The following is a 13,118-nucleotide window of genomic DNA, read 5'->3' as shown; positions in this document are numbered from 1 at the left end:
ACGCCATTGTGCTTTGCACTTATTTCCGAAAACTTCTTGAATTTCGGATCAGCTATGAATAACCACCAATCAAATGGCTTCACCGATCGATTACGAAGTCGGCCTTCAAGATGAAACTAACAAATTGGCACCCGGGGCCGGAAGGCCAATTAACGATAGCTTGGCACCCGAGGCTCGAATCGAAGTACCCGAAAATCGAGTCAGAATACCATTGGATGTCAATTCACAAATAGCTTTGGAGGCGAACCAGCGTTCCGAACCGGAAAGAAGCATTCGGGGCGGTACTCGATCCGTAGCCCGAGACACCCAAAGTGCGGGAGAAATCGGGGCCAGCTTACGTATGATCTTCGAGATGCTACAAGCCCAACAAGTAGCGATAGCTCATCTACAGAGCCAAACTCGCGCACAAAGCAGGCCAGATTCCAATCCACTTCGAGAAGTCACCCCTAGAACAGAGCCCGCCATAGTGAAATTTAACGAGCAAGAATCGGGGACTACTCCTGGAATTACTAAATTGCTCGAGGAACTCACAAAACGAGTCGAAGCCAACGACAAGAGGGTGAAAACGTACAATGCCAGGGTCGATCAAATTCTGGGGGCTCCACCAATGATAAGGGGCTTGATTCGAAAAAATTCATATAAAAGCCTTTTCCGTCGAGTGCGGCACCGAAGCCAATCCCCAAAAAATTCCGTATGCCTGAAATTTCCAAATATAACGGTACGACCGATCCTAACGAACATGTCACCTCTTACACATGTGCTATAAAAGGCAACAATTTGGAGGACGATGAGATTGAATCCGTGTTGTTGAAAACGTTCGGGGAGACCCTCTCGAAGTGAGCGATGATTTGGTACCACAATTTACCGCTGAACTCCATCGATTCTTTTGCCATGTTAGAAGATTCGTTCGTAAAAGCACATGCCAGTGCCATAAAGGTTGCAACAAGGAAATCAGACCTCTTCAAATTAAAGCAAAGGCAGGATGAAATGCTGAGGGAATTCGTATCCCGATTTCAAATGGAACGCATGGAATTACCCCCGATCGCGGACGATTGGGCCGTACAAGCTTTCACCCAAGGGTTGAACGAGCTAAGTTCGACAACATCACATCGGCTAAAACAAAATTTGATCGAGTATCCAACGATAACTTGGGCAGACATACACAACCGATATCAATCGAAAATTAGGGTCGAGGATGATCAGTTGGGAGCTCTGTGTGGACCCGTTCATTAGAACAGGATAGTTACTAAAAACCAAAAGGAGATCGACAGAGAACGAAGATCGAACAGAGACCGATATCGACCATACGTCGCGGATCGGGTGAACAACGGTTCAGCATGCAATGCAGTTCATAACAATCAAAGGATTGATCGAGGACAAAGTTCTCGGGGGCTTATGAGTAAGAGCGGCTTCGATAAATATGCCGATCCTATAGAAGCACCTCGATTATCGGAATATAACTTCAGCGTTGGTGCATCCGCTCTTGTATCAGCCATCGGACGCATCAAAGACACTAAATGGCCTCGACCCATGCAGACCTATCTTGCCCGAAGAAATCCCAATCAAACGTGCGAATATCATGGTACCCATGGCCACAGAATAGAAGATTGTAAGCAACTAAGGGAGGAAATAGCTTGCTAGTTTAACAAAGGGCACCTTCGGGAATTTCTAAGTGATAGGGCGAAGAACAATTTTAAAAGCAGGGATTTCATCAAGCAAAATGAGCAAGAAGAACCGCAACACGTCATCCACATGATCATTGGAGGCATCGATACCCCTTAGGGACCAGTACTTAAACATACTAAAACATCGACGGTGAGGGAAAGACGATCTCGGACTCAAGATTACGCACCCACGGGGACTTTGTTCTTTGACGATGAAGATGCAGAGGGGGTCATCCAACCTCATAGCGACGCACTAATAATATCCATACTCATGAATAAAACTAATATAAGCGTGTGTTAATCGATCCAGGTAGCTCGGCCAACATCATCCGATTGAAGGTAGTAGAGCAGCTCGGCCTACAGGATCAAATCGTACCCGCAACTCTGGTCCTGAACGGGTACAACATGGTATGTGAAACCACCAAGGGTGAGATAATCCTACCAATAAACGTGGTCGGGACTATCGAGGAAATAAAGTTTCACGTGATCGAAGGCGATATGAGATATAACGCCCTTTTCAGAAGGCCATGGATCCACAACATGAGAGTTCTGCCTTCGACCCTACACCAGGCCCTCAAATTCCCGACATCAGGAGGTGTCAAAACGGTGTACAGAGAACACCCAGCCGCAAAGGAAATGTTCGCCGTCGACGAAGCTAAACCAATGTCCTCACTTTCGCTGATAAAAAGATCGGGCTCGGAAGGAGAACGGGACACCAAATAGCAATCACAAACATCGGCTTCAACCCAGCCAGACAACCAGAAAATCGAAGAGAATGATGACCAAAGGGTCCCTCGATCTTTCGTGATGCCCGATGACTCCGACGCCACCAAATCAACAATCGAGGAGCTAGAGCAAGTCATATTGATCAAGCACTGGCCCGAGCGAAAGGTATACTTGGGAACGGGGTTGAGCCCCGAACTCAGGAAGAAACTCATTCAATTTCTTATCGATAACATCGATTATTTTTCATGGTCCCATTTAGATATAACAGGGATCCCGCCGGACATAACGACGCATCGGCTAAGTTTGGACCCCAGGTTCATACCAGTGAAGCAAAAGAGAAGACCCCAGTGAGAGAGAAAGCACACATTCATAAAGTATGAGGTAACCAAGCTTCTTAAAATAGGGTCCATTCGGGAGGTGAAATATCCCGAATGGCTAGCCAACGTAGTTGTAGTCTCTAAAAAAGGGAACAAACTTAGAACATGTGTGGACTATAAGGATTTGAACAAAGCATACCCCAAAGATTCCTTTCCGCTGCCTACCATCGATCGCATGATTGATGCCACGGCGGTCCACGAGACCCTCACTTTTCTCGATGCCTATTCCGGGTATAATCAAATCCAGATGAATCCAGAGGACCAGGAAAAGACTTCGTTTGTCACCAAATATGCAACGTATTGTTATAATATGATGCCCTTCGGGCTAAAAAATGCAGGGGCTACTTACCAATACCTAGTAAATAAAATGTTCGAAGAACAAATAGGAAAATCAATGGAAGTTTATATTGATGACATGTTAGTTAAATCCCTGCGCGCAGAGGACCATTTGACCCGTTTGCAGGAAACGTTCGAGATTTTAAGGAAATACAACATGAAGCTCAACCCCGAGAAATATGCTTTCGGGGTCGGTTCGGGCAAGTTCCTCGACTTCATGGTATCACATCAGGGAATAGAGATTAACCCTGATAAAATCAAGGCCATCGAAGACATCATAGTTGTGGACAGCGTGAAGGCCGTACGAAGGCTAACAGGTCGGATTGCAGCTTTAAGCCGATTCATCTCAAGATCATCTGACCGAAGTCACAAATTTTTCTCTTTACTAAAAAAGAAGAACGATTTTGCTTGGACCCCGGAGTGCTAACAAGCATTAGAGGAACTAAAGCGATATCTATCAAGCCCACCACTACTTCACACTCCAAAAACAGACAAAAAATGTTTTTTGTACTTGGCGGTATCGGGAGTCGCCGTAAGCGGTGTCCTAATTCGGGAAGAGCAAGGTACGCAATTCCCCATTTATTATATGAGTCGAACCTTAGGAGAAGCGGAAACTAGATATCCACTCTTAGAAAAATTGGCGCTTGCACTGATAAGCGCCCCAAGAAAGTTAAGGCCATACTTTCAATGTCATCCCATATGTGTGTTAACCACTTATTGACTTCGTAATATTTTGCACAAACCCAAGTTATCAGGCCGACTGGCCAAATGGGCCGTCGAACTCAGCGGGTACGATATCGAATATCAACCCCGCATGGCCATCAAGTCTTAAATTTTAGCAGACTTTGTGGCCGATTTCACACCTACACTCGTACCCGAAGTCGAAAAAATATTATTGAAATCAGGTACATCATCGGGGGTATGGATCCTTTTTATGGATGGGGCTTCGAACGTAAAAGGGTCCGGGCTGGGCATAGTTTTGAAACCACCCACGGGTAGCACTATTAGGCAATCTATTAAAATTGTCAGGTTGACTAACAACGAGGCTGAGTATGAAGCCACGATTGCAGGTCTCGAGCTAGCTAGAAACTTGGGAGCAGAAGTCATTGAAGCCAATTGCGACTATTTGCTGGTGGTGAGTCAAGTAAACAAAACCTTCGAAGTTCGAGAAGGTAGGATGCAAAGGTATTTAGATAAACTGCTTGTCACTTTGCACGATTTCAAACAATGGACTTTACGGCATGTACCACGGGAACAGAATAATGAGGCCGATGCGCTTGCGAATTTGGGGTCGTCGGTCGAGGTAGATGATTCGGGGAATGTTGTTCAACTTTCGAGATTGGTAATCGAAGAAGGTCACGCCGAAATAAATTCTACAAATTTAACCTGGTATTGGAGAAACAAGTATATTGAATACTTGGGGAGCGGAAAACTCCCATCGGACCCTAAGGATTCCAGAACCCTACGGACTAAAGCTGCTCGATTCACATTGGCTCCGGATAGAACACTGTACCGAAGAACGTTCGATGGACCCTTGTCAGTGTGCTTGGGTCCGGGAGATACCGATTATATCCTACGGGAAGTGCACGAGGGTACTTGCGGGAATCACTCTGGAGCCAATACGTTAGTTCGAAAAATAATCAGAGCAGGGTATTATTGGGTCGATATGGGCAAAGATGCAAAGGAATTTGTTCATAAATGTGACAAATGTCAGAGGTTCGCACCGATGATCCACCAACCCAGAGAACAACTCCACTCGGTCCTATCCCCATGACCATTCATGAAATGGGGAATGGATATCGTTGGCCCTCTGCCATCGACCCCAGGTAAAGCCAAATTCATTTTATTTATGACTCACTATTTTTCTAAATGGGTTGAAGCGCAGGCGTTTGAGAAAATAAGAGAGAAAGAAGTTATAGACTTTATCTGGGATCATATCATATGCCGATTCGGGATTCCTGCCGAAATAGTATGTGACAATGGAAAATAATTCATTGGTAGCAAAGTAACAAGATTCCTCGAAGACCACAAGATAAGAAGGATACTATCGACGCCATACCACCCTAGTAGGAATGGGCAGGCCGAATCAACAAACAAAACTGTCATTCAAAACTTAAAGAAAAGGTTGAGCGACGCTAAAGGGAGATAGAGAGAAATCCTGCCCGAAGTCCTTTGGGCATATCGGACAACGTCAAAATCCAGTACGGGGGCGACCCCATTCTCCTTAGTATATGGGTCTGAAGCATTAATACCAGTCAAAGTGGGTGAATTCAGTGCCAGATTTCGATTCGCGATGGAAGAATCAAATAACGAGGCTATGAATACAAGCCTCGAACTATCGGACGAAAGACGAGAAGCTGCTCTCATCCAATTGGCCGCCCAAAAGCAGCGAATCGAAAGATATTATAATCGAAGAACCAAGCTCCGCCATTTCAAGCGTGGGGACTTAGTGTTGAGAAAAATTACCATCAGTACCCGAAATCCGAACGAAGGGAAACTAGGACCGAATTGGGAAGGACCATATTAGGTGCTCGAGAACATCAGAAAGGGATCGTACAGGCTCGGTATTATAAACTGCAAACAATTATCAAGCAGCTGGAATGTATCACATCTAAAACGATACTACTGCTAAGGTACAACCTTTCCATATCCGTTTATATCTCAAAACTGACCCCTGCAAAAGTTCAAACAAGGGCTAAGACGGGTCTCTTGCTAGGAAGCACGCGTTGCACTCTTTTTCCCTTAGACCGGTTTTATCCCAAATGGGTTTTTCAGCAAGGTTTTTAATGAGGCAACCATTGATCGTGCAGCATTTACAACAATATCCGAGGTCTCGCAAGAAAGTTATTTCACAACAATAGGGTTCCAATAGGAAAAATTGTAAGAGCCAAATGGTCGAAGCAAACCATGCTCATATAGATTGGCCCGAACCTAGGCGTGTAATAACGTGCGAAGAAAGTTCTCTTCTTTATCGGCGTCTTATATCCAAGGAAAATTCCTCTATTTTGAGATTTATTATGCAATCAGAATTAAGATAAACTCGACGACTAAGCCTACGGGCTATTTTTATTTCGAGTTCGAGTAAACACTCACTCGACCATTAAGCCTACGGGCTACATTACTTCGAGTTCGAATCATTCACTCGACTAAGCCTACGGGCTATTTTTATTTCAAGTTCGAGCAAATACTCACTCAACCATTAAGCCTATGGGCTACATTACTTCGAGTTCGAATCATTCACTCGACTAAGCCTACGGGCTATTTTTATTTCGAGTTCGAGAAAATACTCACTCGACCATTAAGCCTACGGGCTACATTACTTCGAGTTCGAATCATTCACTCGACTAAGCCTACGGGCTATTTTTATTTCGAGTTCGAGCAAACACTCACTCGACCATTAAGCCTACGGGCTATATTACTTCGAGTTCGAATCATTCACTCGACTAAGCCTACGGGCTATTTTATTTCGAGTTCGAGCAAACACTCACTCGAATTAAGCCTACGAGCTACATTACTTCGAGTTCGAATCATTCACTTGACTAAGCCTACGGGCTATTTTTATTTTGAGTTTGAGAAAACACTCACTCGACCATCAATCCTACGGGCTACATTACTTCGAGTTCGAATCATTCACTTGACTAAGCCTACGGGCTATTTTTATTTCGAGTTCGAGCAAACAACCACTCGACCATTAAGCCTACGGGCTACATTACTTCGAGTTCGAGTTAACACTCACTCGATCATTGCGCCTACGGGCTATATTTCTTCAAGATCGAATCCTTGACAACTAATAAGCCTAAAGGGCTACATTGCCCCAAGTTTTGAGTAAGCGCTCGCTTGGTTACAGAAGCTACGAAGTCCAAACTTTATTAAATTATTTAAATCATTGTGAAAACATTCATAAGGCGTGAATAAAGTCCTCGCTAGATGGGAAACGAAAACAGAAGCAAGTCGGCAAAAAGGGAGATATGTCTATATACAAATTTATCTGCATGGGAGATTACAACGTAAAACTAAGAACTAAACTTCTCGACTAGGAGCGGTCTCTTCTTTATCAGGCTCCCCCCATTTTCGGATCCGCTTTTGCTCTCATCGTCATCGTCATCGCCATCTGAAACCAGAGCTTCAGCATCAGCTTCGAGTTCTTTGGCCATTTTTATCTCTTTAGTGAGATCGAAGCCACGGGCATTGATCTCCTCGAGAGTTTCCCTTCTGGATCGGCACTTAGCAAGTTCGGCGACCCAAGTAAGGACACACGCCCCGGGAATACACTCCTCAGGCCGTGGTTTTGCCGGTGTCTCATCGGCGGCACACTGTGAAGATGAAGTTTTCTCTTTCTGAGGAATGGTTTGCGATGTTTTCGCCATTTTAGAATTCAAAGGTGGGGAGTAGAAGAAAGGGACAAAGATCTGGTAGAATTGAAGAGGGATTTTTGCGAAAAGAAATCACAAATTTACTGGTAAGATGGAGAGTACGAAGAAGAACTTGGGAAATTTGGAAGATAGAAGATGTAAAAATGGTAAAAGATAAAAGAAAGGGTTATTTATAGGTCCAAGTGATGGCGGTTCAATATCAACACTGGCCGACCACCGCCGGACATGTGTTAAATGCCTTGAAAGACTAAACCGACGGGACTTCTACCAGATGCATCATGGTCGAACCCGATGGAAACGACAGGATATAATCCGATCGAGCTGTTAAAAAATCATATCGTTTCTCGCCACATTCTTTTTGAGAAAAGAGGGGATTATTTGTATACGGTCGAAATAGGTTTCGGCCTTAGCACGTCCGATCGAGTTCAAATGATGATTTATCAAAGTGAGAACCCGAAGGTGGAGCAAACTATCCTCGAACCTGGGGAGGCCGATCCGTGTCAAGTTCGATATCATTACCAAGCTCGAAGCAAAATCTACCATGCTGACAATCCAAAGACCAACCGACATTGACCTCGAATCAATTCGAGGGCTCGAGCCAGGATCGGGCTCGAACCAAGATCATGAGTTCGAGCCGAAATCAAGCTCAAACCAAAATCGAGGGTTCTAAGCAAGATCGAGCTCACAGACAAAAGCCGTTGCGATCTCACTAGAGAGAATCTTGGCAGAAATTATGGAAAAGGTGACTTATCATGGGTCTCCCACTGAATGTTTATTTTATTATGCTTAGAGCCAAATCCCTCCACTATAAAAGGGCTTGGTTACTATTTCTGTAAGACAGGTTTTTCCAAGGCTTACATTGTAATAAAAGGGCTATATTCTTCTACAGAAAGAACCGTTCTTTCAGATTTCTTAGATTGATTCTATTTATTGAATCCTGAGATTCATTGTTCCTGATAACCTTATCTATTTTAGCATTCTCCCCAATCTATATTTACACTTTTTATTTATCCTTGCATTTTGTGTTAAGTTACGCCACATATCCTCGGAACTACGTATAAATTCAACTCTATCCATTTTTTGGGTAAACAATTATCTTAACTGAAATCATACTGCACTTCCATTATCTTGAAGATTGAAAAGAGTAAAGCTGGGCCAGAGGCGGATTCAGGATTCGAAGGTTGCAGGTGCCACCATGTTATGCATACAATATACATGTCAGTAGCTACAAAGACAAATAAGGAATAATGGGTCGGTTCAGTTAGTTTTTGGTTAATTTGAATAGGCCTTTCATTCACAAAGCAAATAAGTTCGATTTTAGTTCAAATTTTTAACGCTTAATTTAAACACATTCTAAATAAAAATGCAAAAGAAAAATAACATTTCATAAAAGAGCGCCTCCAATATAAATATTTGCTTAAAGAATGCCTTAACTACACTATATATTCTTTGTTTGACTAGATTAATTTACTTGTATTATTCTTTGTTTATTTTTCCATCTTAATTGTTGACTTATATGACAATTATTTTCAAAGAAAAACCTTCAACATTCAACCTATGATATTCGACTCAAAACGACTATCAATCAAGCCATTTAATTTTTTTTCAAAACCCAATAGAAGATATTGCTCGAATTATATAATTATATTCCACTATATAAATTAATATCGTTTCATTAAAAATAAAGAAATTATATTCTAATTAAAATCAATTCAAATTACCTATAGAAAATAATTGTTCATAAAGTAAGATATAATGATATAAACAAAATGAGAACTGAAAGTTTAAAAAATGAAGAAGAGAGACTTAGCAAGTAACAAAAGGAGGGAAAGAACCGAAAAAGAAGGAAAAGAGGTGAGGTCTTGGGGCTCAACTGAAAATAAAGGAAATCTTAAATAAGTAGAAAAAAGGAAAAATCAAATGAGCTGCTACAACAAGGAATCGAACTTGCATTCATGAGGCCATGGAAAACCTTCAAAGGGAAGACTGAACCAATGGCACCCGCTTTCACTTTGTGACTTCTGGGTGCCACTCTATATAGTTATATGTTTCTTCACAGTGATATTATGTACACCGTAAGCATTTTAGCGAAGCGAGCGGGTGTCATGGTACCCCTACCTCGTAAGGTAGATCCGCCCCCGAAGCAAGCTATGCCCACGTATGTGCTTTTTATAAATGGAAGTACTAATTAACATTAAATATAGGTAATCACTCCTCTTAATTAGTACCAAATTAAACTGAGGAGCATGTGCGTCACACACAGCATGTATGCCTAGATGCAAAGTACTTTCAGAATTCAATCATAGTCCCTTTTGTTTAATTAAGCCTCCAGTTGACGACAAAATAACTTCCAAATAATTACAAGGAAAGAAAAATTTGATGTTTAAAACTTGTTTGGTAGTGCTACGCATTTCAATTAAATATTGAACAAAAATCCTTATTTAATGCGAAAAGAAAAAAAAGATGTCTCTTTTGTTTAAACTTTTATTTCCAGATTAACCAAAATGTAACGTTAACATAACGACTGAACTTGCATAGAGGTAATTCTTTAATCTAGTTTAGTTAGTTACTCTTAAAAGGCAGAGGAATACTTACCTTTTTTTTTTTTATGCCTGCTCCACCCAGAGGATTCATAGTATTCCCACGGCAAATTCTAGCCAGATTTAGTGTTTATGTTAATAAATTAAAGAATTAATTGAGAATACATATCACTTAATCATGGTTAAGTGACAGCGATAAATGTGGTGCATAAAGACAAATATCTTATACTCATGACCGGCGAAACTTTCACCATATTCACAATCACACTTACTCTTCTTGTAACTCGAACTACTGATTGTGGTAATAGTGTGCCATACTAAAGCAGACCTCACTAGTCGACAAAGAATTACATGAGAAACTTATCCATGCTTCCCAAAATCTTGAGACAAAAACCAGAAGGTCCTGCTTGCTGATCCACCAACAAGCTTAGCGTCTGCATTATATTCCATCAAAATTAGTTCTGCTAAAAGAATCTCTACTCATTTGAGAGAATGAACATGTGGTTTTTACCAATACAATCTTCTAGTCAGAGATTATATATCTAACAATGATTGAATCAGTTCTGTTCAATGAACATATATATGTGTATGAAGTTTTTGGACACTCCAATTAGAACAGCACCATAAATCATTATTTAGGTCTGAGTACTGCAACACTGCATGCATGCAAGATTTTCATAATTCAACTTTTGTTTGTATTATTATCAGAAAACCATGTGAGAAACTGTTTACTGTTTCGAAACAGACGCGAGCGTATAAATATACAAAGATTTATATGGATTTTGTTCTTATCTTGTGTCTAAACCTTGCTTTGGACCGGATTAGCATGAAAATAGTTGCAGTATTTGACATGTGGAACTGCACGTGCGGCTTTAATTTGCATATATACGCCAAAATTGTATGTAATGGAAATTCGACGCACATCCCAGAGGGAGAAATGTCTTTTTTTTTTTCTGAACATTTTATTTGTTTGTTGATTAAGTTAAAGTGTTTTATAACGTAGTTGAGCTTTAACAAAAAATCGATCTACATTTACTCTCTATCTCTCTCTATCTCTCTCTCTCTCTCACATACACACACACATTTTGTGTGGTTATAAATCATTGCATAAATGTAAATTATTTCCAAATAAGGAAATGAGTCATTCTTTTTGGCACGGATCAAAAAGAAAATATGTTCAAATTAATAAAACGGAGGGAGTAGCAGTTATTGTTAGGGCCCAATTGTATTTATTTACTTAGTTGCATAGTTAGGCCCAATTATAATAGAGTAGGATATTCATTTCATCTTGAGTTGTAACTACCCGACCCGTATTGTTTTTGTATATAATAGAAGAGATCTGACTCTAGAAAGTTCGGATGCTCATTTTATATTCATCTCTGTTCTCTCTCTATCTCTCTTAGATTCCAATTCGCACTTCACAATTGCGAGAATTAAATGAATTTTACATGGTATCAGAGCAGAGTTCTATAGTTTACCTAGGTGATTTGAGCAAAGTTCTTCAGTTACATGGGCATCTCGTTGTTTTTCATTCTTGGTAAAAAGATCGCATTTTTTCGTTTGTCGGAATTTCGTCGGATTTCTGCATTTTGCCGGTGATTTCTTATAGTTTCCTCTTTATTTACATTGTATTTTGTTTGTTCTTTGTTGCTTTGCTGAAATTTGGTTGTTCTGATCACTGTATTATAGCGAACCCCTAAATTTGAGACAACCCTAGATTCATCTCTTTCATTATGGTTTCTCCTATTGCTGACAAGTCTCATTTTACCTCTTCTGATAATTCCGGAATACTTCGTCGGATGATATAATCGATCACAATCATCCCCTTTACATTCATCCATCGGATAATTTGAGGCTTTCACTAGTGGGAAGTGTTTTTGATGGGATTGGATATAGCGACTGGCAAAGGCACATTCTCATTGCTCTTTCGGTTAAGAATAAGTTGTATTTCATTCAATCTGATTGTGAAAGGCCACCTCCAAATTCACCTTTCTCCATTCAATCGGATCGATGTAACAATATAGTAATCTCGTGGATACACAACCTTCTTTCTCCAGTAATTCGTAAGAGTGTCCTTTATTGTTAGCTTGCCAAAGATGTTTGGATGGAATTGGAAGACATGTATGGACAACCTAGTAGGATTAGTTTATCAGGTTAAGAAAGTGCTTGCTTCCATTTCTCAGGGCTCTATGAGTATTCCTGAATATTATGCGAGGATAAAGAGTATTTGGGATGAACTCAGCACTTTAAGTGTTCATTCTGATTCTCATTGCACTTGTGGGGGTGGTAGACTGGATATTCAGAAACGCGAGGAGGATCAACGGTTGTATCAATTTCTGATGGGCCTAAATGAAATTTATGGCAATGCTAGGACTAATCTACTAATTATGAGCCATTTTCCTACCATTAAAAAGGCATACTCCCTCTTGTTAAACGACGAGCGTCAAAGAGAGATCCAACCTCCTCCTTTTCATTTCAAATCAGAATCTGTTTCTTTCTCAGTAGGATCTCAGAGGTTTTCTCATCCTAAAACCTCTTTTGATCCTAGGAGGCCCAATATGGTGTGTAGTTATTGTAATAATCCTGGTCATACATTGTTGAAATGCTATAAAAAATATGGATTTCTCCCAAACTTCAAGTTCACCACGAGCACTAAAAGGTTTGCTGCCAATGTCCAAACTGAGCTGGATGTTTCTAAGCAATTTGCTCGGCCTGGGACTAAGTCTTCCACTGAGACATCAACTTCTAATATGAACAATGCAACCACTACTCCAGTTATTCCAGACTTGACACATGAATAATGCAGCCAGCTGCTTTCTCTGTTACAACAACTACATGTGTCTGATCAGCTGTCTACTTTGTTCCAAATCTTACTGCTTCTGCAAACTTTGCAGGTATCCTTAGCTTATTTTATTGTAATAAGCCTGAATATTCAGTTAATAGTTATTTGTTGTGTAAGGTTGATAAACATTCTTGAATTTTAGACTCTGGGGCCACTGATCACATGACCTCACATAGTAATCTTCTCCTAAATATTAAACCTTTACCTATTCCTTACTTAGTAACCTTGCCTAATGGTTATAAAGTCAAAGTAACATATGT

At 40.8% G+C, this 13,118-nt stretch overlaps 1 protein-coding gene across 1 annotated transcript; it reads left to right on the top strand.

Annotated features, from left to right (window-relative positions):
* The first annotated feature begins 12,112 nt into the window (after window positions 1-12,112).
* LOC138903100 (uncharacterized) lies at window positions 12,113-12,817 on the top strand. Its single transcript, XM_070191014.1, has one exon. It carries the CDS (start codon window positions 12,113-12,115, stop codon window positions 12,815-12,817), a length of 705 nt encoding a protein of 234 aa, XP_070047115.1.
* The last annotated feature ends 301 nt before the right edge of the window (window positions 12,818-13,118 follow it).

The sequence above is a fragment of the Nicotiana tomentosiformis genome, chromosome 12, assembly GCF_000390325.3.
Source record: "Nicotiana tomentosiformis chromosome 12, ASM39032v3, whole genome shotgun sequence".
Taxonomy (NCBI): domain Eukaryota; kingdom Viridiplantae; phylum Streptophyta; class Magnoliopsida; order Solanales; family Solanaceae; genus Nicotiana; species Nicotiana tomentosiformis.
Note: the sequence above shows the minus strand (reverse complement) of the source record. Positions and strands in the feature narration are given on the sequence as shown.